This window comes from Manihot esculenta, chromosome 4 (genome assembly GCF_001659605.2).
Source record: "Manihot esculenta cultivar AM560-2 chromosome 4, M.esculenta_v8, whole genome shotgun sequence".
Lineage (NCBI taxonomy): Eukaryota > Viridiplantae > Streptophyta > Magnoliopsida > Malpighiales > Euphorbiaceae > Manihot > Manihot esculenta.
Window position 1 is genome coordinate 837398 of NC_035164.2, and position 27240 is coordinate 864637.

At 34.7% G+C, this 27240-nt stretch overlaps 1 protein-coding gene across 1 annotated transcript; it reads right to left on the minus strand.

Annotated features, from left to right (window-relative positions):
- Positions 1 to 27240, minus strand: LOC110612855 (DNA polymerase epsilon catalytic subunit A). The gene is made up of 49 exons (XM_021753681.2): positions 26962 to 27240; positions 26711 to 26776; positions 26557 to 26616; positions 26352 to 26447; positions 25911 to 26071; positions 25632 to 25720; positions 25302 to 25519; positions 23774 to 23860; positions 23552 to 23686; positions 22024 to 22146; positions 21166 to 21249; positions 20796 to 20960; positions 20525 to 20701; positions 19591 to 19704; positions 19414 to 19518; positions 18799 to 18917; positions 18549 to 18690; positions 18382 to 18476; positions 18035 to 18140; positions 17854 to 17933; positions 17571 to 17747; positions 17321 to 17408; positions 17097 to 17177; positions 16859 to 17002; positions 12543 to 12638; positions 12142 to 12342; positions 10737 to 10791; positions 10512 to 10654; positions 9971 to 10422; positions 9231 to 9378; positions 8958 to 9155; positions 8787 to 8861; positions 7904 to 8094; positions 7598 to 7781; positions 7440 to 7504; positions 6585 to 6717; positions 6354 to 6455; positions 6179 to 6262; positions 5935 to 6009; positions 5663 to 5722; positions 5281 to 5543; positions 5152 to 5200; positions 4717 to 4877; positions 4571 to 4637; positions 3141 to 3281; positions 2829 to 2999; positions 2516 to 2728; positions 1362 to 1468; positions 1 to 915 (listed from the first exon to the last, which is right to left on the minus strand). The coding sequence occupies exons 1-49, from the start codon at positions 27121 to 27123 to the stop codon at positions 555 to 557; spliced, it is 6669 nt and encodes a 2222-aa protein (XP_021609373.1). The 5' UTR covers positions 27124 to 27240; the 3' UTR covers positions 1 to 554.

Sequence of the window (27240 nt, forward strand, 5' to 3'; positions counted from 1 at the left end):
TGAAAAATTAAAGATTATATATCTATATATATATATATATATATCAACAACTAATTTTATGAATACTAATAATTTGTGATGACACATTCATAACTAAAAAGTCCACTCACTCTTTCCTTCCACTGCAACAAAAAATCTGGGGAAGGTAAGGTGAGGGAAGAACATTACATGAAATCAGGATCGTCGATAATTATCCCTTGGCTGCTTAAATATGCATCATCGCTCCTAGTAATCTGCACAACTGATGACAGCTCCCAGTCTATTTGCATCAACTCCATCAGAATTTAGCAACTGAATTTTGAGGGTTTACCTTGTTTATGATTTTTGAGGCTTTACCACCTGGTTAATACGATTACCTTTTCCATCTCATCTACATACGTTACCCCAGCCGTTCTCCGATGCCTGTTTGTTGCATTTAACTCATCTAAATTGATTTACAAATGAGCTTCATTTCATATCTTTGTGTACTGGCAACTCCAGTTGCCATCGGTGGCCAGACAAGCAGCGTGAAATTTTCGTTGAATGCTATGAAATTGAAACACCAAGGTCCACAGCTAATGAATTTCTAAAATCCATGAAGTACACTCTTGAAGGAGTTTAAACTTCTGGTGAATGGCTACGTTTAAGAATATCTGCATTTTGCTGCGGAATTCAGACAAATCCTCCTTGCATCTATATGATCCAGCACAGGCACACTGTTCTGCTAAATGTGCAGCTTTGACCTGATTGCATCTAATGCACACCAGATCCTGTAAATGATAGAGACGTTCCCTCTGTCGTACAATTTGAAGAAGAGAATTCTCCATCACCTCTCGGTCATAAGGCTGGCCACACTGTTGGACAGCACAACGCCACTCCTGAGCCAGTAAAGCTGTGTCCCGACACAGGTCCAGATCTCTGCAGTCATTGCAGTAGCTGTCCAAAAATCATCAATGTCAAACTAATCTCTAGACAATAAAGGAAAGGTAGGATCAAAGATTACACCTTTTTAACATGTCAAAAAGGAATCAATTAGTAAGAAATGAAGTTAATTTCAGCTATTATTTTCACTATTGCAAACTTGCCTCGGTATTATCTTCACTCAAAAATGTGATAGGATGGATAGAAGAGTGCATTCTGTTAGTTTTTTTCAACTGATCTATACACGCATATCCTCAAGTGATTGATAGTAATTCAATTAATATCAGTAATGTCCATAAGTTTCACAGATGCAGAGTTCATGAATCGTGATTGATATTCCAATAAGCACGCTCTTTTTGACATTCATATGTTTCATTTTTGCAAAATAAAGTCCTATGTATCACTTATTGCATTTGTACAATGCTACAAAGTCAAGTGCATTAATTTACTTATTTTAGTACCTGCAGATTACATTTGGCAAAACAAAGGAAGGGCAGGGATTGTGAAACTCAGCTTCAGGAGCGAACTCCCGGACTCGCACATATTTTAACAGATTTTTTCTCATCACCTGCAAAACAGTAGAAATTATTATAATTATATCACTGCCTAGAGCCTTTCAATTCAGTTCTGTTCCAAATGGAACTTAAACGTTTAGTTTTATACCACTGGGAAAATTACTTGAAATATAATTGGAACCAGTTAGCAGACAAGCATCCTCTGGTTCAAAATGATTCAATCCATGTACATCCGAGTCAAGTTGTATGATTTTCTTATTCAGTTGAACGTAAAGAGTTGTATCCCCACTAAAATATTAAGAGAATACTAACAACAAATAATCAATGTGCATTCATCACTGAAATTATAGTGGCATAAGGCAGAACCATGAAGTGATTCAAGTCAATTAAAGTTGAAATCGCTAAATTCTAGGGAATCTAGAGTATATTATGCTGACATATTATTGGAACATAATCATAAGACAGTGGTCTTAAAGAACTCCATGTGAGTTGTAGCTATGGTTTACCCAAAACATAGTAGTAAAAATCAGGAGTTCAACTAGGATTCATGGCTTTCACAAGATTTTGCACAGAACGAAAACATCAAAATATTTGAAAACTTTGAGAAGTCAAATAGATGGAACAAATTAGTGATAATAATATCTGCATATTTAAGCAAAATCAGAGAAGGTTAAATTCATGATCTCAAACAGCAATGTTCCAGCAAAACAGCAGTGAAACAAAGTGGGAGGTTAAACTCATTTAGAAAATAAAACGAGAGTAACAGTTTACTAAACCTGAACACTACATCTCATCCGAGAGAATTCAAATAGAAAGGAAATTGTCAACGCAGAAAAATAAGCCTTTAGAAAGGGTTTGACTGAAGAAGGAAAAGGATTTAGGTGGGACTGTGGAGGAGAGAGATCCTGGATATAGAAAATAGGATAGAAAATGGCAGTTAAAGAACAAGAACATAGATTACACGTGAAGTAATTGGCAAAAGAACAAAAACACAACAAATTCACATTCAGTTTCTCACATGTAGAACTATGTCAGCGAAGAATTAGTGACTCTGATTTAATTTGGATAATTTGATACTATAAAAGTTAAACTAAAATTACCAGAACTTCATGCTGCACATTGTGGTCAAGGGCCAGAACAGCACACGCATGCTTAATAAATTCCAATGCAGGATCCCCTCTATTAATGTTATCCACAAGTTGTGGGAAACCAGAGGAAATTTGTTGGTCATTCTCAAACTTGTTTATCCCCTTCATATGAAGAACAGTATCCCGAACAATCCCAAGCAGTTTGTCAGTGAAGTACGTGCTGATCTGTATAAATCCAAATTCACAAGCATAATTCAGAACTTTAAGTGCAAGAAGCTTTCAACGAGGCATACAAATTTTGAGAATTAGTATTTCTCAATGATACCTGCCCTCTAAGATACTCCACCAAATGTGATTCAAATGTCTCAGCAGCTGCAATGGTGATTGATGGAGTACATGAGCTGACATTCTGCAAAGATGCTCTGTTTGCAGCTTGCTTTTGAGCATAATCCCAGGGAATAAACATAAATTCTGAGACAATTAAAACAAAATGATCCTGCAAAAGGCCCAGAAATTCAAATCTGAAATGACCCATATACCAACAACTGCATGACCAACTGACCAAACAAGCCTAATTTTATTACTTGGCTAATAATGCCGTTCCTTAAGAACATCTTTTAAAGCAAAGAAAATTTACTTGAATTTTCTTGGGCAAGTATTCAGCAATATTCCAACTTGATACAATATCCACTTGAGATGCTTCTCTTTGGGAATATTCCCCTTGTGATTCACTTTGCGAACTGTCATCAGCTCTGGCTGGAATTCCACCATAGTTATACTATAACATAGCAAACAAAATCACCACAAGTTAATTGGAAAATACACAATTTCCCAGAAATATCCAGTAAATGAAGGAAAAAATAGAATTATCTTAACAGTGTACGCCTCATTTTAAAAATGGCAAGCGTTTCAACCAATTTATTAGTTCAGCTTTCAGTTTCAGAGAAATCATGTATTAAGGATTTTGCAATGGAAGTAAACACCAAATGCAAGGCAGTATGACATTGAAAAGATAATATTATAACACATTACCAAATGAAAGAGCCATTTCAAAATTGCAAGTCACTGGATAATTGCAGAACACAAAGAAACTTCACTACCCAATGAGTTTAAATGCTTTTGGCATCAAAATTCGGAAGTTACGCCATATACTGTTGTGCATTTTTTTCCAAGACAAATGGAAATCAGTGCAAATGAAATCTCAAGCTCTCAAGAATGCATTCATAACACAGAATATTTACTTTTCATCATTTTATCACCCTCTTTGTAATAGAAATCAATTTTCTTCCCAAAAAAAAAATTAATCCTTCAATTATTACGTAGATATATTGCTTCAATTCGCATAAAGTGTTTATCCAATAAAGAGTTTTAAGTCATAATTTAGTCACAATATTAGACCAGAAGAAAGGCAGTCAGGTGCAGCCATGCAAGTAACACATAAGATGCAGAATTCGCCAAATTTTTTTACACATCTGGCAGGATTTCTGATGCAAAGCAGCCTGCGCAATGCTATTGAAGCTCATGGTCACCTTCAAAAGAAAGACCATGAAATAGAAGTTGTGGCTAGATAGTATTTAGAATTTTAGATCTAAAATTGAGAATTAGAGGAGAGTTCAAGCGCAATAATTCACTTGCAAACTCCATCATCTATGATACTAATTGAACCAAGGTATTGAATTCTACAGAATTGAAATCTGGAGATCTAGTGTACAATTTTTAGATATTCCAAACATGATAGCAATGGAATCAGAAATGATTTCAGAAAATTTTGTTAAATTCATTTGCTCCATATGCTGTAAATCGGAATTTTAGATTATGTCTTTGTTAACTGTTTGTTACTTATTATTGGCATTGATCTATTCTTTCGCAAGAGAGAGATGGGGTAAAAGATGCAAATCTTTCATTCTGGCTTGGTGATACAATAAAGAACCTACTCAAGAGAAACAATAGAGAAATAAAGAAATAAAGAAATAAAAGACAGTAGAATAACACCATATAGTGCGACCTTTTCTTTTCTTTTCTTTTCTTTTTTTTCAAAAAAGGAATTCCAGAATGAGGTGACCAAACCTGATCCATGAAAAGCAAGGAATACCAGAACTGTAGTGGCTCAAGCTCAATCCACTCAAACAGCTCTCTACAATCAGCAAAGACAAAGAATCATAAAATGAAAGAAGAAGATCAATTTATCTTGTAGCTCCTTGGACAAGACAAACCTAGATTGCAATGTTTTGAGCAAGCTATCACAGTAAGCTTTTGCTGCAGATAGACTGAGCTTTCCAGTATCTATGATAACTTTTGAAAAATTTGCAAATATAATTGTGGCACCTAACTTGCGAAATTCAGCCAACAACAAAGCAAACACCTTTTGCATGACCTGTACATACAAAAACTTGAAAATCATCAATCAAAAGAAGCCGAGAAGTAAAAGTACAAAATGACACAAAATATTCTCATATTTCACCAGGAACTATGGTTTTCTATGGTGGAGAATCTTGTACACAAATCCTTCTTATATGATTAATACATTTTACAGCAAGTTATCAACGAAAAGGAAGAAAAAGACACTCATAACAGAAAGACTTGCAGCTCAAATGTCTTCACAAAACAATCAATAATAACAAAGGATTCTTGTCTGCAATATTATTTACCTTGTGGAGTATGCGATGAAGAGCTGGGTCATGAAGCTTTGATTGAGGACTGCAAAATAAAGGTAAGCAGTGATTACTAGAGTTACAAACAAGATTGGATTCGCATTTAACGAGCTATGACACCACTACCTGCAAAGCCAACGATAAAGATGTTGCAACAATGCATCAGCAAAGACATTTCCAGATGAAACTGCATCTGCAAGGCATCTCTGGATCAGCTGTTTCAAGGCACGTAATGCAGGTGCGGACAATGTAGCCTCATCGAAGCCATATTGTTCATCATAAGTATGTGAACTAGAATTCATGTCCTGCTCAAATCCTAACAATGCACCTCCTTCCATTTCATTCACTTGGTTGCTTTTCAGCAGAGCATTTACAGCAAGGTGATGAATCTATATAAAAATAATTTAAGCATCATGAATAAAATCAGCTTAATTAAACCCCAAAACAGGAAGAAAAGAAAGAGATTCTTTTGCAGGAAGAGAGAGAAAGAGAGCATTTTCATTCAAACCTTTAACTCCACAGATACTTTTCTATAAGCTCCAGGGTATGTAAGAACAGGTTGATGGACCTATTTTGAAATAAGATAGTAAACTCCTTCAAAATGAAAGGCATGAGCACTAGATGCTACAAAGAAAAATAAGACAGCCATAGATGCATATGAATGGATTATACTTTCTTTGCTACAGCTAGAAAAAAAAAAAAATGAAAGTAAAAAAGATGTCAAGCCATCAACAAATGAGGATGCCTTCCCACATTTATATGCATCTGCCAGAAACTAACCTCATCTACAAAACATGTAGATTCATCATTAATCCCTCCCAGATCAGGAACACCATCATCAGATATCCAAAGTAACTGCAAGAGACAGCATTTGAAGTTGGAAAGGCAAATTAATTTAAACACACAAAAGATGAGATCTTTGAGAAGAAATGACCACAGTTGCCAGTCTTCAACTCTGATCACCAACTAAACAAGTAAATGAAAATATTTACAAATGAATTGAAGTTAATTATAGTTCCATTACCTGTTGCTGATCATGTAGTGCTCTCGAGAAGAAGACATCTGCTGTAAATATAAGCCAGTCAAGTTCAAAATTTCCCAAAGGTACCTGTCGCAGGAGAATTGGAGAACATCATATCTCTAAAATAAATACAAATGGACTGGGACTGTTTCTGTAGACAAATAACCGATCAAATTACATGGGCATATCTTGAGAGAGAAATTCTTTCATTCAACCACTGAGATGATGCAGCAGAACGTTGCATTCCAATTTTTGCAGCTGCTTGTTGCCACCCAAGAACCTACATGATATGGAGCATAAGAATCATGCATTGGGATGAATAAATTTTCCCAACCTCTATTAGAATTTGACCATATGCATGGGCAAACATATGCATGTAAAGCAGTGAATGATTTCGGAAATGTGTTACCTGATACTGACTATCACGAATATTGGATGGTATGCTCACACAAGGGAAATTATCAAGGGCTGGTATGCCTGACTTCATCAAATGAATATTTGGGCATTCAATGACAGCAAGCATAGGTCCATGGTGTTTTTCTCTGTCGATAAAGGACTGAGACAAATTATTATTGCTCATGGAAACAAATGCAACAGCAATATAACCAGACGAGAGTGAAATGAATGGCTTCATTTGAATAGAAAAGGATAGCTGTTGTAAGTTGGAAAGTAAAAATTAGCAAACAGAAAATCACTGCTTATGCATATTATTATACCACACGAGCATAGATATATGATAAATGTTACATAATTAACCTAGAAATTTTTAGTGAGAATTAATTTTTCATTATGTTGAACAACTTCATTTATAAAATAAAAAAAGAAAAAAAAAATCAGTAAACACAGAAGATTTGGTATGCTCCAATACTAACCAGCATAAAGCACCAGCAAACACATAAAAAAAAAAGACTGAAAAAATGTTGTCCAATCAAGCTGGATGAAAATTAAAGACACTCCTCTAGAAGGTCCAAAAGCATGAGCCCACAGAGAAGCCAATGTAGCATAGAAGCCATCCCAATATTCCATAAATCACAAAAAACTAGTGCATGACTCCAAAAACCTTAGGGTTATGGAAATATCCTCTCCAAAGACTATGTTGAACATTACTACAGAAAATCTCAAACTATCTTCCAGAATGCTGCCACAATTATCATGAATAAAGACATTCGTGACAGTTCTCCTTTTCGGATTTATGCATTTGTTTCAATATTAAACTCATCTACCAAGTGTTGTTGCAACAAAGAGAATCAACATGGAGTAAAACCTGAGTTCACTTATTCTTCCCTGTAAAGTCCTCTCAGCATCCTTGACATGTCCAACATATTCTACCTGTAATTTTCACATAATAATTAAGAAAAAGAGCCAGTCAGAGCAATTGCGGTAGAAAGGTAATGAAACTTGTGTCAGGTGAGAAAATAATACCTTGAAAACAACACCGTTCCTGGGAGGAGGTGGTTCAATGGACAATGCATGGGAGGCTTCCCGAAATTGTCTTTCAAGAAAAGATGGAGATAAATCCTTGTTTTGATAAGGATTGACCACCACAACAGATAAAGACCTCAACAATGGCAGGTACATAACAAATATCGCACGTCCTTCAGAGATGCTGTAAAGTCAACAATATCAGAAGGTAGAAAATGTCTTTTAACAATTCTTTAACTTCTTACAGAAAAGTAAACCAATATAACAGAAAATACCTAATTACGCTTGTTTGGTATTAAGGATTACCTATGATATAGGTAAAAGAAGGAGATTGATTGCTCCAAGTAAGTACATTCTGTTGTTGTCTTTGTGTGCAGTTCACTCAGACTCCAGCCATCCTGGGCACTCCGTTTGGTAGCTTTTTTATCCACTTTACAGACACAACCAATCTGGAGTATGGCACTAAACTCTAATGGAACCTTTGATTCATAGATGCCCTAATAAAAATTGAATTAAGGAAAACCAAAATCAATTCTTTAAAAAAGAAAGCTCATACTGATACATGTAATCATACAAGTTTACCTAGAGAAAAAGTTCAAATTTCGATATAAATCTTGTATCATGAACTTCATAAACTTCTCCCTTTTTTTTTTTTACTTTTTTCATTTTCCATTTTTTTTACTTCCTACAAAATTCTGTATGTTTCAGAAAAAGATCAAAAGCTGTGGCAAATGATTGAGCATCCATTAAATAATTAGTACAAGAGAAAAAATGATCACCAGAAAATAAATAGTAAAATAAACATTTGGAGGTAGAACTGCAATTGGCAAGCATGTGTAAAATCAAATATCGCAAATCAGAGAATTCTGCGTGTATGTGCCATCAAAATGATGTCTATAAATACAAAGAACTATCTTCTGAGGACAATCCAGTCATTTGTGAAAGTAAAAATATCAAGAGAATTGAAATATTTGGTAACACCACTAATGTTCTAATGAGAACAGAGTGAACAATCAACAGAATAAGCACAGCCCCTGTTTCATGTTTTAGGTTCACCACTTAAACACTCACCAGGACTAATTATTTGACTGACAAATCAAAAAGTTGCCTCATCTGGAGGAATGTGGCACACAAATGACAAGCAATAAGATGAGACCTATTAAAACTTGTGAATTATAAATATGCTGACCTCAACTTCTGGATCTGAAAGAAGAGCTGCAAGTTTTTTGCTTTCTTTTCTGAATTTATCTTCATCTACAGAAACCTATCAAGAAATCATAAAAAAAGAAAGAGAAAAATGATGGAAAAATGTTAAAAGTAGATGGATCTTTAATCAGATGAAGTGTAACACTGGAGATACCTCAACTAAGTTATAGCTAGGCCTTCCATGAGGAAGAGTCTTGCTCACACGCCTTCCAGGAAATCTTTCCGTCATAGGTGCTTTAGAGTTGAGGTAAAATACTCTGGGAACTGTTATAGGAATCTTAACCATGATTCCTTCAACAACAACCCATGCAAAAAATTGTCCGCAATGTGAACTTGGAAGCAGCTGAATTATCTGAACCATAAGACAAGATTAAGCAATAAAGCACAAATTGAAGCCAAATATCTTCAATAAGAGAACATTGTATACCTGCCAGTGGCATCGTGTTAGTGAAATTTCATGTGTTGCGAAATATGAACCAACACCTGTTCTATGCTGAGCTTTTTTATTATTTATCAGGCTACCTAGAGGCTCAGAAGCACCATTAGCACGATTTGAGTTCCTCAAACTGCCCAACCTACATTTTACCGTAGCACATTATTAATACCATTTACAAAAATGTGTGCATGCACACACATGCACGATAAAACCTCACAACAATAGAGAACAAGAAAAAGAAACATGGTGGTTGAACATTTACACAAAAACTGACAATATAGCGGCTAGAAAATCTTTCTTTGGAAGATGTGTGCTTTGATGAGGAAAAAGGTGACCTTCATGCAAAGAAATAAGTGAAGGATTTTCTTATTTGCAGAGCCAACAACATTTGAACAAACCTTTTTAGGTCAGTTGAGACCTTTTATTCCAAAAGGACTGGATGCTTAAAAGGACATAGGATTGTATGTTTTGCAATTTGCACCAAATAACTAAAGCAAGAAATCATACTCATTCATAATACTATTTCCTGCCTCTTAATTATCAAAAGCCTATGCTATGGGCATCTACGAACATGGCTGCTTAAGTTAGTTCCCTCCGTCTCCAATTTAAGAAAGAAAATGATGTGTGAACAAGAATTACGGTTCTATTAGCCTCCTATATCATTTTAATTTAATGGAAGAAAACAAGCCTTAAAAGTGGGCTTTTCACATGGATAACAATGAAAGACACACCTTTGCCTCTTCCTCCTGTCTAGAACATCTTTCCACTTTCTTTTCTTTAATTCAAGCCACCCTTGATAATCTACATTTCTGTCAATACTTTCAGTGGAGGATGCATTTTGTTGCAACAATTCTATGCTTTCTCTATTATTAATTTGCTGTTGTGAGGAATCCATTCTCCCAGTTGCATTTTGCAAACATTTTCCATTATTCATTTCATAAAGACGAACGATTGGTCTAGGCCCATTTTTAGAACTGCTTTTATTTTGGAAGTCTTCCAAATCCTCAACATTCTCCTTATTCATAATATGATCAGCAGAATCACTAGTCCTCCTTGATGACTCATCCCCATTGGATAAGCTGAAGATATCAACCAATTTTCTTTGACGATATTTATCCTCCTTTTCACGAACCTTCTTATGCAACCAATCAGGATGAAGAACCCTAGGGACAGGGTTTGCAACCTGCCAAAAGTTCAAGTCATTTCCAGAAGGCTAATTGGCTAAAAGAAGACAGGATCAGTTAATTGATAAAAATGAACAAGCAATAGAACCTTCTGCATTGCAGCAGGAATTGTAATAATCTTCTGAATAGCTGAACTTAGTCGTTGCTTGTAATACGACCAATCAATGATGGATCTAATGCCGACATCCAATGAAGTCTTGCACCACTTCCGTAAATAGAACTTCATTATTTCTGCAAGATGAGAATTTTTTCATAGAATATAAAAGCAAAAATAAGATAAGAAGATCCAAGGAAAACCTGGAATAGAATTTACCAGCATCAGTTTCAAATATTGCAACAGGAACAGCACGTTCACTCACAGGCGTCCCCTGCTCCCATCATAATTCCAATTATCCTTAGCAAAATCACCATGGTTTATAAAAGAAAGGGGTAGAATTTCAGAAATAGATGGACACCAGAAAGGGGAATGAGCCATATATATCACTGATTGTGTGCTTGGAGCATTACAAGTGAACTCAATTAAAATGAAGTACAATTATTAGCTTATTGCACTCCATAGTCCATACACTTGAAAATTGATATCACTTCCATTGACTTGCGACATTCAAATGTTTATACCATAAAATATCATTAAGGTATCTCTTTCAACACACCACCCTCTCATTCTTCTCTATGCTTGGGTGTAAGTGGAAAAGAGAACCTGACGTTGGATCTTGTTAAATTTGGGTCAGGCCTAACTCACCCCAAAAGCTAGCTCAAGGGGGAGGAGTGCCTATGGCCCATATAAGGGGCACATTACCCCTTTCCACAACCGATGTGGGATTCAACACACCCCCTCACCCCCAGAATTTTTACTGGTGCGTGGCACATTTATAGGGCACCCAACATCGGATGGGGAGGCTCTGATACCATGTTAAATTTGGGCCAGGCTTAACTCACCCCAAAAGCTAGCTCAAGGGGGAGGAGTGCCTATGGCCCATATAAGGGGCACATTACCTCTTTCCACAACCGATGTGGGATTCAACAGATCTTATTATTTTGTTAACATCAAACTTCAGAATTCAAATCATCAATTTTCTTCTGAGTTGTTTGATGTGATTATAAACTAGTTTCTCATTCCTTATTCTATCATGCTTCTTTTACAAATAAGAAAATAAAAAGAATTCTGATCACAAGTAACAATATCTCAAATGAGAGGGAGAGGAAGAAAAAAAAAAGGCAGCAAACATAAGTAACAAGCCTATTGACATGTTATAGGTGTCTGCAGTTATACTAACTGATGTGGCATGTAGACATCTCAAAAGATTAATGGTGAGAAACATGGTTGCCACACATATATAGCCATGCAATATAACCAAACTAGAGTATAAAGGTTTTCGAACCAAAATATACATATCTGGCTCAATAAATAACAAACTCTAGAGGATGTGCAAATGAATTACCACTTGAAAACCACATGCATACAATGAATAACTCTAATATACAAAGAATAAATCTTAGTAATGGGAGTTAAATCCTAGAAATTCCTGTACACTTCTGTTTTTCTGTGCATATGCTCAGATCCATATTGAAACATTTCTCCAACTGTAACCTTCATTTCAGACTAACAATGACTGCAAGATGGAGCTTGGAGAATGTAAGGTTCTTGGACATAAATGCACACACATTAATAATCAACCATTCTTTTGTTCGCCAGTAAGATAAAACAAAGAACTTACCCTCGGTTCACATGCAACGATATATTGACAACGCAACCCTTTATCTTTAACCATTGTATCACCAAGAAAATCTGCAAGACGCCTTGCAGTGGTCACTGCACATGACTTTTGTTGACCATAGTCTACCAGAGACTTGCTCATTGTGCTTGATTCAGATATATAATCAAGCAACTCACTGTCAGCAATATCCTTTCCTTGATTCTGAGAATAAAAGGAGAAAATAAAACTATAAACATTCCCGTAGTTCACCCATAAACTTCATTAAATTACAAATACCCTTGGTTCGTGTGTTAGAGATAGACATAAGATAGATAGGAAAAGGATGTCCTCAGGAAAGCTTTACAGTGTTACTTCAAGAAGGGAGTTTGATTGTGAAAATAATTAAATTGTTTTTTACATACATCAAGAAGATCAAGCCAGCGGTTAGCTACAGCAGCGACAGCTGAATAACATTCCTCTAAGGTTGATCCATGCAGGAACTTGTCAAAAAGCTCAGCCTGGGAACAATCATACATATATAAATATAATTACAATGGCAGACATCAAGACATCAGCATCATGCCAAGCTACATTTGGGAACAATTCCCACCAGGGAACAACAAAAAATATTATAAGCATATATATGAATTTTATCCATTAACATCTCTCAGAAAACAAAATGTTCTTTTTTCTGAGAGAACAAGGCCAAAAAAAAAAAAAAAGCATAGGCACATGTAAAGGAAGAAAAAATTTCACAAGAATATAAATTTATTTAAAAAAAATACTAGGAAGAAAAATCTAAAACTGAAACGTCATGTCTAATAAACAGATTTATTTGCCGGAACATCCTTTAGTCATTTAATTAAAAAAAAAAATCAACCTGACAAGTATTGAATTCCACGTCGGTTGTGGAAAGAATAATGTGCCCCTTATATAGGCTATAGGCACTCCTCCCCTTGAACTAGCTTTTGAAGTGAGTTAGGCCTGATCCAAATTTAACATAGCATCAAAGCCTCCCATCCGATGTTGGGCCTCCTATAAATATGTCATGCACCAGTAAAATTCTGGACATGAGGGGTGTATTGAATCCCACATCAGTTGTGGAAAGGGGGTAATGTGCCCATTATATGGGCCATAGACACTCCTCTCCTTTAGCTAGCTTTTGAGTGAGTTAGGTCTGACCCAAATTTAACATGGTATCAAAGCCTCGAATCCAATGTTGGGCCTCCCATAAATATGCCACGCACCAGTAAAAATTCTGGGCGTGAGGGGATGTGTTGAATCCCACATCGGTTGTGAAAAGGGGTAATATGCCCCTTATATGGGCCATAGACACTCCTCCCCTTGAGCTAGCTTTTGAGAGCTAGCTTTTGAGGTGAGTTAGGCCTGATCCAAATTTAACAACAAGTATTAAGCACATATCATTTTTCTTTGGCAACACTAGAGAGTAGTAGTAGAGACTTTTAACCAACAAATTATAATTGGGGCATAAGATAAAAAATCACAAATCTCATGTACTTAATTTCACTAACATTTGATTCTCTTGTAGCTCAACTAAAATTTCTATTGATGACATGATCACAAATTTGGACCACCTACCCCTTTTATTGAATAAAGGAAATAATTTGAAGAAGGATGGAAAAAAAGGAAGAGGCTTCCTCTCATAAGAAACAATAAGAAAATGGCCAAATTACAACTATAATCTAAGAATTTCATGTTTTAAATTCATGAAAATTTTACCCAAAATTTGAAATCAAATTGGGCGACAAAGCATGTCTTATTAACCATTGAATCCCACATCGATTTAGAATAGCGGTAATGTTCTCTTTATAGGCGTAAGCGTCTTAGGCACTATTCCCCCTCAAGCTAGCTTTTAGTTTTTTGGATTGTGTTAGGCCAAACCCAAATTTAACAACCCACATATCAATCATCTTTTTTTAAAAAAAAATCATTCTATCACCCATCCCCCTCTCTTCCCCCCTTCTTTGTTCACATATCCCTCGGCCCCTTAGCAAAATAGACACAAATCTCTCTCCCCTCCTATTTCATCCACCAAGTTTACCCAAGATTTTTCCAAGAAACAAACAAGCAAAATAGAAGTTCTGCCATTCACATTCTCAAGCTAGAATGGAATTGCCAAAACTCCAAAGGCTAGTGAATTCCTTGACAAAATGGTGTTTTGCACTTCCCAAAATCTATGTCATCCACTAGTTGCTTCCATCAATTTAACTAGAACTCCCCCTCGAAAATACAATTTTTATTTTCATGATTGCTGTTTGATAGTCAATCCCACAAGATAACCATTTTTAATTCCTTTTCACACTATACTCCATTTGGTTGCTAGCAAAACTTGCGAAGGAGGATCACAATTTTGTTGGAGGCAAAAAAGGAAGACGTGATTAAGTGGTTTATAAAGGACCGGAGATTTTCTTTGAAGAAGTTGTTCCAAAACTTACCAAAGCCATTGTATCCTCAATCAGCTTATTCATGATTTCACAATGGCCAATTTTAATATAGGCTTACAAGTCTCATTTAATGTTTTTGAGTAATTTGATTCATCAAAAATAAGAAACATCAAATTGTAGGAGCTTAAATGATTATAATTTCACCTTTTAGTTTTCTGCCTAAACTTATTTCAAATTGTGTCAAGTATTTGGAGTGTCCAAATTGACTAAAGAATCAGTGAAGAGGAATAGAGAGATAGATAGGAAGGGACAGAGAGAGAAAGGTGGGTTGGGAGGAAGGTAGAAGGAAGATATTCTTTTTTATTTTAGGTGATGTGGTATGCGGGTCCTATCATTTATTAATAAAAATTTCCACTTGGTTTATTAGATCAACCTATGCAGAATCTACTGAATGCTTACTAGTTGTCCCTCAAAAGTTGCTATCCTACCTTTTGCTTCTAGACTACATGAATGAAAGTAGGCAATTTGATTATTTTCTTGTGCTAGAGGCATCATCAATTTGATACAAGAGTAGACATTTAACACAACAAATTTTTAATCCAAGCAAAATAGGCTTCAGTAGACATTTACCACCAACAATCACCTGAGACTTTGCTTGGTAGAGTTTCACTTATTATAGAAACCAGATGCTTACTCGTGCCTTGCTATGAATATTTTTATTTGAAAAATTATTAGTAAAATGAATAATATATATAGTATATAAATTTAAAAAATATTAAGAATGTAAAAAAATTTAAATATTAAGAACGTATCTCATAGATATTTGTTAAAACTCTTGTTCATTATCTCAAAATAATTTTTATTATAACTTTTAAGATTTATGAAGGAGATATATAGTGTTTTGATATCTATTAACGTAGAATTTTTTTTAATTGTAATTTTACTTGATATTTTATTCATATTTGCATATTTGTGAATATGGCCTTTTATATATCACTATAATATTTGTTAATTATTTTTCATTTTAGTTGTTATTAGCCTATTTCTATCTTCTTATTATAATTCAACTTTATGTCGTGGCCTTATTTAATAACTCACTTTTATAGTATTTATATACAGACGTTATGTTAAGAATTAGGAAGTCGAACAGTCATATTAATGAGTGATTAGTGATAAAAATGACCAACAAATTTTATTTAATCTATACATATTCGTTATCAACAATTGATGATAAAACATAACTAGAGATAGAAATAAGATGCACTAAAATTTAGGAATCACTTAGTTATATGATTATAATTTTACTTATTTATATTAATTAGTTTCGAATTTTAAAATTTTTTTTTGGCAAACACACATATATATTGTTTAAATTTTATATTAAGCATTAATAAACTAAAAAGTCATATATTAATTAGTGGTATAAATAAGACTCATTAATTTTATCTAATATATATAGATTAGGTATTATTATTAAGGATAAAAATATATGTTTTCCAATTTTCATATATATAGATGTGGGGAAGTTATATTTAAATTTCTTATCTTCTTAAAAAAATAAAGTAACATATTAATTGATGGTAATAATAAGATAATAAATTTTATTTAGTATATACATATTAATTATCACTAATAATAATATACATATATTATAATTATTAGAGAAAATAACTATTTAGTCCCTCAGATTTAATAAAACTCACTAATTACTCCATTGATTTAAAAAACTCATTAAAACGTTCCTGAGGTATTAAAAAATTTACTAATCAGTCTTTTGTTAATTTTAGACATTAAGTGTTCTACTATTTAGTCACTATAGTATAAACAAAATTCATTAGTTGATTCTTTAATTTTATAAAAACTAAACTAATTAATCCCTCATTTTATACTTTTTCGGCACTTAATGGGTAAAATAAACGAAAATACCTAGATCGTTTTAATGTGTTTTTAAAATCAAAGGACTAACTAGTGAATTTCACTAAATAGTAATTCTCCCTTATTATTATTATAAAAAATAAGAAGTCACATTCTTTAAAAAAAAATAAACATTACCTAATAATTTGTGGTAATATTAAAATAATGGTAAAATAGACAAATGAAAAAAGAATAATAGTCACTCTTATGTGGAACTTATTTTAGAAATAACTTTATTATATTTATATAGATATAGATGAGTTAAAGAGTTGCAACCACTGCATTAAACCTGATGCAATCTGTTGAAACATTCAGCCTAGAAACAGATACAATCAGAAGGCACAAAATAACAACAGAGAGAGGATATTACAAGGGTCAAAACAGAAATATGATTGAGATACTAAAGGGGTAACTCATACCTGGAAAACTTTGATCAACTTCAGCTCACCTCTACGCTTGATTTCAAAACCTTTAAGCTCGGCCAAGGTTCCATCATCATTGAAGACAGCATAACGTTTCTTAATTAAGATTCCTTCTTCCTTAGAAGCTGGGAGAATCATTGCCTACATGATATTTAAAAAAAATAATAATAATAGAATGCTGAGAAAGCAAAAAAAGGTACAATCCAATAATTATGTGCTATTCCTTCCATGTTACCTTGTATGGGCCATCAACTTCAAATTCAATTGAGCATTCACTATGAGTTGCATATGTTTTATTTACAGGATCAACGAGTGTCTGTTTGAAAACAAGTTAGTACCTTAAACAATCAATATAGTTCCAAGCAAAAGGAAAAGAGACAAGAAGTTCTTTGTTGCGACATAACAACTCGACGCACATAATGAATAGAGACATCAAAAGTATAGACAAAGAAGAATGACCTGGTATTGCTCATTTGTATTGTTCCTTGCAACATCAACGTTAAGCATAACACAGGGATATGAGATTGTTAATTTTTTCTTTAGGTCCCTGAAATATATATTTCCCATATGAAATTAAGTATATACTTTTTCTCCTGAGAGTAATGGATGCTATCTGAAAAATGAAATAACTGGCATACAAACAATGAAGACTTAGCCACCACCATTAATTACTATACAGACTAGTAAACCATGAAGAGCAGTATCTTACTTTGTTTTAAAGGTAAAGTTCTCTGGAAAAGATCCAGGGAGCACACACCATATACCATCTGTGTCCAATTCAAGTGGTTTTCCAATTTTTTCAACGAGCAAGCGAGCATTCTGAATTATTTTTGCTCCTGTATATGTAACTACACCAGCCATTTCCATTGAGTACCATCTTGCACCCCTAGAATAGAAGCACCATTTTCAAAAGTCAAGGATGCACGTAAACAGCCAAGTACAATAAGTTCATGTTTTTGGGAATCGGAAAAGATAGAAATTCATCCGCTTACTTTCGCATGACATATCCATAAAAGGAATTAAGTATACATTTGTGTGCAAGTTGCAATGAATCATAAAGCACAACCATGTCCTGCAAGCATGAGGAAAGGTACTTTGTATCAGAAACAAGTTCAAAAATCATGAAAGCTTCTCTATTTAAAAAATAATCAATAAAATGAGTAACATTCAAACCTGTGCTTCCTGGATCTTAATGGAATTTCCACTAGCCTTGGCTTCTGACAACTTCCCCTTCCAAACCTTATTCAGTCCTTTATATTCATACCTTCTATCTCGAAAGCTTGATCCAGATTGAAGATAGGATTTAATATAAATGACAAAAGAATATAATCAATAAAGTTCCACTCTAATTGATCTCTCCATATTACATTCATGTCCTAAAAACTAAGGTTTTTGTTTCGGAAGAGGGAAGAAGAACATGAATAATCATGAAGTGCTTGCAGGCTTGCAGCACATGAATAGCTATTTAGCTGAAAGTTTAGCATGATAAAATTATAATGCAACAAAATAAAAATGCATACCTGCGAACAGTGTCAACATAAAATGGATTTTCACGCATGCAGATCCCTGCTTCTCGAAGTTCAGTGACAGGTTTATCAAGTACACGTTTATATGCCTAGGGAAGCTTCCAACACTTAGTAACAGAGGCTTTGCTCAGGCAAATTGTTCACTAAAGGTAGAAGTTTACCTTCTGACAGTATTTCTTTAGACGCTCTTTGAGCTTTGATTGTTGGTCTACCTTAGAGAGGTCAAGAAAAGACTTGGACAACTGACCATCAGTACCATCAACAAATTCAGACTCAATTTGCTTCTTCAAATGATAATAGTCACTGAATCGATAAAAGTCATGTGCATGCAAATTATGCAAGTATCAGTCTATCACTCATAGAACCAGTGAAAATAGAAAAGGATGATGGGTAAAAGAAAACAAAATGAACCTTTTCTTTGCCATAAATATCTCTCCTCGCCAAACCCATTCAAGCTTTCGTAGACAAGTTTTGTCTGGACGGTTGAAGTCACATGCAGTACAAATCTCTTCTGTAACTATAGAGGGAGGCTGAAATTGGAAAAGAAACCTCGTTACGTGTTGATTGCAATTATTATCTTTTTGAAAGGAATACTGAAGGAAAAAAAGAATAAAAGTATGAGGCTGCTGGCAGACAACACAATATATTGTTGACAGTTATGACAACATACTGCAAGTATTCTGCAGCAGCCCAACTCCAACCACAAACAGAGCATAATCATGTGAGCTCTGCACTTATTTTTCTTTGGCCAAAACTCCAAATTTCACTTCCAGAACCTCTTCAAGCTCTCAGGGAACAGTAAGCTTCCCACAAATACCAAAAAGAAAAACTAAAGAATACAACTGGTTCCAGTGAACTGGAAGCAGGGAATATAGACTTGGTGTTTCATTACCTTAGCAAGAACTCTCATAATTTGTGCCTATATCCAGATTCTAACTGACATTATATTAATTAAATTGAAACATAAAACAAAATTAAACTAATATTATAAGCAACTACTATCCATACAGCAATTGACAGTCATACCTGAAGCCTGTTTGTCAAAATAATGTTTGGGTACATTGCTGCCACATCTAAATGATAAATGAGGGGGCATTCCTCGCGTATGGGTTCATCTCTCAACCTCACTAGCTGCATAAGAAATAAGATGTTAAGAACCACTTATTCCTCTAGTATTAGCACCAATAAGGGAAGCATGAGCACCTTTTCCATGATAGCATTCTTTATTTCATCATAATTGGAGACTGAATCCAAGTCCATCTTTCCCTCTACTCTTATAGCATATTGAAGATCTCGATCAAGGTTTCCAATCAATTGCTAGAAAGCAAAGTGTTCCAACATTAGTCAAATGGAAGCTATTACATTAAGGTGAAGTCATTGCATTAAGAATGTTAACATAAAGTATAAAAGTAATTATTATTAAGAAATCTTATTAAATGTGTTCTACCGAATAACAGACTAATAACCTAAGAAAGGGAGAGAAAGAATGAATAATGCACTCCATTGCAACTAATAGTTGAATTTAGACGAAAAATGAAAATACTTCCAATGAATAGCATGTCAAATCAAGACAAAAACTTGCTTTGAACAGTGACAACATGCAAGAAACTAAGTCGCCTTTGATTTTGCAATGCCAATCCAATACAGAAGGCCAATAAAGCAATTTGTAAGGACTAGCCATCTGTGAAGTCCTGATTACCAAAGAAATATGTTGTCTTCACAGTTCACAACTAGAATCATGTCCATAGTTCATGAGCAAAAAGTTTTGGTCAAGAAGCCAAATTACACTTGACCCTTCATCACCAGTTGTTTTATCTTTGCATTAGACAGGCAAGTCCAGCATTCTAGGAGGGAGTTCTTTCCCATGTTGTAAGGATACCAAATATTTTCTTTGCAAACATGGTGTTCAAGGCTATGATAAACTGAGTGATACTACCAAGAGTGCCATTTGGAAAATTTGCAAATGTCATTCAATGGTAAATGCTGAAGAGTGTTAAATGTGCACAAAAATATGAGCTACCAAATAGATCAAAGCCTGAAATAATGAATCAAATTCAACCAAAACATGGAAGTATTGGTTACAAGTTATCCATGCAATTCACATTGTCACACCAGGTACTCGAAGGAAAACACTTACATCATATGCTGATGGATCAAGTTTAAAACTAGTAGGTAGATCAGATCTGAAAACACCACTTTCAAGGCACTCCACATGGCCACCAATGTATGTCTCGCTCTCAAGAAGGTGATTCTTATAGAACTTCTCAGGGTCCGATTGGTGTTTGTTAGGGCAGATAACATTTGCCTTGTACGACTGTCAAGAAAATCCAAAGTAAAAAAAAAAAAGTTGCAGGGAAAAACGAAACAAGAAATAGCTAAATTTCTGCAAAATATGTGCACTAGCTCACCTGCACCATGAGAAGCATTTCACAAAGTGTTCCACTGCCTTTGCGTAAAACCTCGTCAGGTGACATAGGAATTATAGTTGCAAGAGAAAAAATGAATGGATGAACATATGTCATATACAAAAAATAAGTTGCAACAGCATCAGAAACTGAATAGGAGGCCATCATCTGTCATAATATTTGCAGAAACAAAACAGTATCAGAAATATTCTGGTATAGAGAATGCAATGAAACAAATTCAATATTTAGTTTTTCAAGATGTCTAAACTATAATCAACACCAAAAACACAAATGGAGTAAAAAGTGGCATTGCTTAATGCTTCATTATTGAACCAAAAACAGCTATAATAGTAGAAAAAAATTTATTGAGCACCTGGGGATTTTCTTTAGCAAAGCGAACCATGTCTTCTGGATTCACCTCCAGTGGATCATAACCCAATTTTGCCTTTGTGACAGCCTGAATATCAAGAAGGAAATAGATCAGTTTATGTGATTACAAAGACAAAACTGAGCTTAATAGCAACTCTATAATTCATAAATCTCACATAAACAATAGAAAATATAAGTTCTGGATCCATTGCCTAAAGGGCAAAGGTATTATTTTATGTTTATATAAAGTTGGATTGCAAACTTCACATGATTTAACATTTTTGTTCTTTTAGTTTTTCATCCAACAAAACTATACAATATGAAGATGTTATGCTTCTAATGCCATCAGCAATCATCCTATCTGAAAGACTTCATTCACTCAAAGGATGCATGACAAGTTTCTACACCATTAACATACACAAACCACTATGACCTTTTCTGGTACTTCTATTGATGGTAAAAGGGAAACGTGGAAAACGTAAATGCTACCTAAAATTTTGAAGCAACAAATTTCAACAAATTGAGTGATAAAAAATTTAGAAAATTCCAAATTCAAATAATGCTAGCTTGTCTATAGGGTATTACCTATACAATGAAAAATGCTTTCAAAAGAAAATCAAAAGTATCACCATTGACTGGCATATACTAACAACCATCTTCACATTTGGAATCATTAGTACAACAATAGTGTAAAAGTTTTGTTGTTTGTTCATTATAGAGTAATAACAGAAAAGAAAATCGAAAAGTCTAACAACCTCATGGTAACCAGAAAGCAAAAAGAAATTGAATTTTTAACATATAGTTTGTCTATCAAACATAAACTAAATGCCAAAAAGTATGAACCCCAGGGGGACATTTGCACCTTAAGACCTTGGCTCCCTTGAGGCAAATAACTATCACGTTTGACCCAAGCAAAACAATCCAAATGGCAAGCAAATTTAGCACGACATTCCCCTTGATTCTTGTCACATGAAAAGCCAACCTCCTGAAAACTCAAGGAAAAGAAAAGGCAATATTTCAAATAGCTGAAATGCTTGAATGCAATGAATTGATGGTATTATCCCTTGCACAGTAAAATGAAAATTAATCAGTCTCACACTCAGATAAAAAAGTTTACAAGGTAAAAGATGACAAGAAATCTATCTAATAATGCTTTCAAGGATATAACAGATTCAAGTTTGCCATAGCAATAAGGCATGTCATTGAAAAGCAAAATTTTCCTTGAAAAATAATACTGAATTACCCTACGCAAAACAGAAAACCAAAAGCAATTTCAATTGTATGAACCATCAGTGTTGTAAAAGGTGCCGAAAAGCATTAGTAGAGGTGAGGGGGTGACCGAGGCGCACTTCACAGAGGCAAAGCGCCTCTAACCACTGAGGCACTAAGCGAAAGGCCCCAGAAGCATTATCTCACTGAAATAGTGGGTTTTGTTTTGGCTTTAAATGCTTTCAAACAGAAAACAAATGCCTTAGCCTCTCCCAATCTGCTTCAAACAGCATCCAGCAGCCCCGAAGACTATTTTTTTCCTTTCTCTTGCTCTCCTAACAGCAACAGCAGGTATATCTCTTTTCTCCATCTTTCTCTCTCTCATCCTCTCCTTCAGTCCTTCCTTACTATTTCCCATCATCTCCTTGCTAGACCTGGAGCAGTAGAAGATTCCTTTTTTTTTATTTTTCTCTCCTCTTCTCTTCTCTTCCTTTATCCTTCCGTTCTCTTATTCCCTTCCCAAAATGACACTATAAGAGCATGTTTTTATTTAATTACCATATATATGTATATTTTTTGTGAATGTGTGTGTGTACATGTATATTCAGACTATGGCGCCTCACTTCAAAATTGGCCCTCACCTAGCCTCTCACCTAAAGCCATAGGATACTCTATCATCATAGTGTCATCACTCGCCAAACTTTTTATGATCCCAGCCATTGATGAAGGGGAAGTAAATCATGTTCAATAATAGAAATAATTTTTTAAAAAGAAAAAATGACAGTATTATGTTTTCTCCTCCTTAAGCCCTTATCCCACCTACTCCCGCTTACCAAAAATTAAAATTAAAAAAGAAAAGAGGCTCTGCAGAACCACTGGTAGTTGAATGTCCAAAAACTTGTAGCAATATGCATGTTATGTGATATTTCAAGTTATAGAGTCTCAGTATAGCATATCATATTTATATAGCAAGAGATCTATGAAAAATTTAAATGACTATCCTAGAGGGAAACAAGTGGAAAAGGAAAAGAAAAAACAAATAACAACACAGATAATTGATACTTCTTACAGTGATAAAGGAAACAGCATTTGACTGAAGTCGTTCATTTTAATGATACAAAAAGCCATAAGTACAAAGTTTGTTAGTGAATGCAAGTATACAATAGGAAAAGGCTGCATACATCACTCATCTTCAACCCATGATAAGCTGCTCTGCTTTCCAGAAATGGCCAGTCAAAATAATCACCATTGTATGTAACATAAATACCAGGTTTCACCTCTTGCATGTGCACAAACCACCGTCGAAGAAGTTCTACCTGCAGGTAGCACAAATCATTACCGACAGAAACATATGCACCAGCATCCTAAATTATCTCATGTGAAGCTTGATATATCTTCAATACCTCGCTTTGCACATTGGTCACTTTGAAGCACCCTTCAAATTCTGGTTTTGGGGTATACTCTAAATCCTCTATATCTTCCCCTACACACTGAACTTAGTGCAACAGTTTGATCAACACAGAAATATATAGATGGAGATGGCAGAAGATAAAAGAGACAAATCTGGATAAATAGATAGACAGACATTTAAAGCTTCTGACGTAAAAGAGAGAGAGAGAGTTTTTTTTTGCCTATTGGAAAACAAGCATTTGAATTCTCCACAAACCTGATACACAAATCAATCTATCCCATGTTTAAACATCATATTCCACCATTTTCTCCCTCCATATTGCCTCATGAAAATCCATAAGGAAAATGTCAATTTTATTACAAAAAGCAATAGTGAAATTCATATTATGAAAATCTTCTAAATCTTATTTATATCCAGTTATCCAGTTTTTTTATAATTCAAGCACTTTTATAAGCTTAATACACACCAAGTTCTTCCCCATGGTGAACAGCTCAAAAGCACATCATTGTGCTACACAGAATATATCTAGTTAAACAAAAGCCATTTATTCAGTGGTGTCATTGACCTCTATAAGCAATCTAGCCTTGACCCCTGAAACCCTGATGATTTCCACTGGTAAGCATACTTTTTAGATTTATTGTTTTATTCCTGGAAGTTAAAAAATATTCCGTTTCACCTAACAACAATAACTACGCCTTAATCCCAAATTAGTTGGGGTTGGCTATATGAAACCCTTTTTGCTATTCTACTTTGTTCGACACCAAATCTACATCAACATCCAGAACTTGTAAATCCTTTCACCTATCACCAACCAAGCTTCCCCGAGCCAAATAAGTTCGACCATGCTGTTTTTCCTTTTTATTCATTAAAACGAAAAATAGAATATCACAATGTTATCTTAAAATACTTCTTCTTCTTGTTGAACTTCCAAGCTTTGACAATAAAACCATGCAAATATGGTTATATAAGTGATTGTAAAACCTCATAATGGTTGTCCAAGGAAGTGAAAGATCATCCCAATACCTCTCACCCCTCTCATAACAAAACCCTCCTTTGAATGAGAGCACACAATTAAATCCTAAACAGAAACACAGTATAGCAGCATCCTGAACCAAGCTTCCTCAGTTAGGACTCAAGAGTCACCAAAAATCAGTGCATCCTGGTTGTGGGTAGGATTTCCAGATATAAACCAGATACACCCTTCAAAACTGAATTAACAAATAAACTATTTTCTATCTTCAAAAATGGTTTTGGAAAGACTGTAAATCAAATTCAAGAGACTTCAGACTTTCCCATAATCATTACTATCACGAGAGATACCACCTAAAGGTTTAAGTCCAATGACGCAATTTAATAAATGAAAATTCGTCAAATTCAACTTATGCAAAAACACATTAGTTAACTCTGTCAATTTATTGGGTAGCCCATGATCAGATACACTTGTCAAAGATTTATTATGTGAAACCATAAACTTAACAAGCAAATGCATAGCTAAAACAAAGCAAACTTATCTTATATACCTCTCTGTTAATAATCAAGTACCCTTGTCCATCAACCATGTATGATATCATCATTATTAAATCATAATCAGCATCTGGAAACTTCAAAGGAAGCTTGGTAGTTTCAATATCAAATGCACAAACGCGAACTTCAGCACGTTGCAAAAGATCAGTCCTCTTTTCAAGTGTAACGCCTCTATTGGATACAGTGACATCGTACCATTGCCCACATCGGATGTCTGAGTAGCATGGAATTGTCAAGTAATAACTATAAAGTTCATTTAACTTCACATGCTTTATATGGTAAAAATAGTTTTCATTTCCGAACAAACAGGAATGCAAGGAAATCACCATTGTCAATTGCAAAACGGACATGGTATGGAACATCATACTCCCGGAGATCAACTATACAATCTAGAAGATCTTGAGGCCTTTGTTCTCTGCTAATCAGGTATCAAATTAATGTGAGTATCATCCGTATACTAAACTTAAAATGCAAATACTTAAGTTTACTGTTGAATAATAACTGCATTGTAAGAAGCTTCCCCTGAAAAAGAGGTCCGCTTAGAACTTCAAGCCAAATGTTGTATCATGCATATGGAAATGTGAAGGAAGACTAGCAATCCTTACCTTTTTCCTGTTAATAGGGCCTCATATGCTTCAGCAGTGTCAAACTTTTCCTGGTTTCTTGCAACAACATGCAATAGATCTTTCTTCACATCCATTAGTTGTTGGACAGTTGAAAAAGATATTTTTAAATATAGTTTGCGCAAACCAGACAAATGGTTTTTCTGTCAATGAGCATGTAAAGCCATCAGAATAAGTCAACTTGATGAAATGGTGCATAAAAGTTAAATCAAAGGTAAATAACAATAGAATGGAAAAGAACAAAATATTAAAGCTGAAAAAAAAATTATTCAAGCAATTTAAACTAAAATCATCCTCAAACCCATGATTTGAAATTATAGCATAAAATCTCTATTGACCATACATGTGCATACAACTCCATTTCCTAGATCAGATGACTGATAGATGCATAAAGCCAGCGATAAAGAACGTAAAATGACTCACAAGATCTAGGTCTTCCTTCTCCACAATCTCAATATCAGCAATTTGACTTTCGTAGCGTCGCCTCAAATAGGCCTCAACATCCATTTCCATTTTATCCTATAATATGCAACATAAACAGAAGCAGCTACCAAGTAAAAATTAACATGCAAAACCAACGGAAAACACACTGCAAACACAGAAGCAGGAAAGGAGAATATCTGAAGACCTTGGTGGCGGCATAGAAATAAGGACGAAATTTGAACTTCGACTTGAAAGTCGAGCCATCCTGTAATTAAATTTGAAAACAGCATTTTTTTTAAGCAATTTCATAAATAAAAATAACATGATGAAACATAAAAATAAATTTCAATCAACCTAACCTGAGAGACAAAGTAGAGATCAACACAACTGTGAACTTTGCGTGTTTCTTGATCCTCCCAAGATGACTGCAAATTCAAACTTCAAAATTTTAAAAAGAAATAGTAGCAGCAGCAGCAGTAGTAGTAGTAATTTCCTTCCTCAATAGCCCAAACAGATTGTTAGACACCGCAAACCAGGGAGGGGAAAAAAAAAAGGATGGAGGTCAACATTATGCTGCTGAAATATAGAAGATTAATCCAATTCTACTTACAGAAGCAAAGGTGAGAAGCCAACCGAGGCGTTTGTCTCCCTCGGTAAAGAGATCGAATCCGAACTTCAAATCAAGCTCCTCTTCGGAGTTGCGTATCAGCTTCTGCTTCTTCGAGCTCCGGCCGAAATCCCGGAGATCGCGCCTCCGGGCATCGCCGTTCATATTGTAATTTCGGTAGATAATGAGGGAAGAGACAGAAATTAAGATTAAGGGTGTGATAGGAGGAAGTTTTACTCGTGAAGTTGTGATCTGATTTTGCTTGAAATGCCGCGCGGCTAA

Coding starts and splice junctions, on each gene's coding strand:
- LOC110612855 (XM_021753681.2), bottom strand. CDS start 27,123: ATGAACGGCGATGCCCGGAGGCGCGATCTCCGGGATTTCGGCCGGAGC. Junction 25,721..25,910: donor GCCCTATTAACAGGAAAAAG/GTAAGGATTGCT, acceptor CCTGATTAGCAG/AGAACAAAGGCCTCAAGATC. Junction 12,343..12,542: donor GCTGGCTTGATCTTCTTGAT/GTATGTAAAAAA, acceptor TTTTATTCTCAG/AATCAAGGAAAGGATATTGC.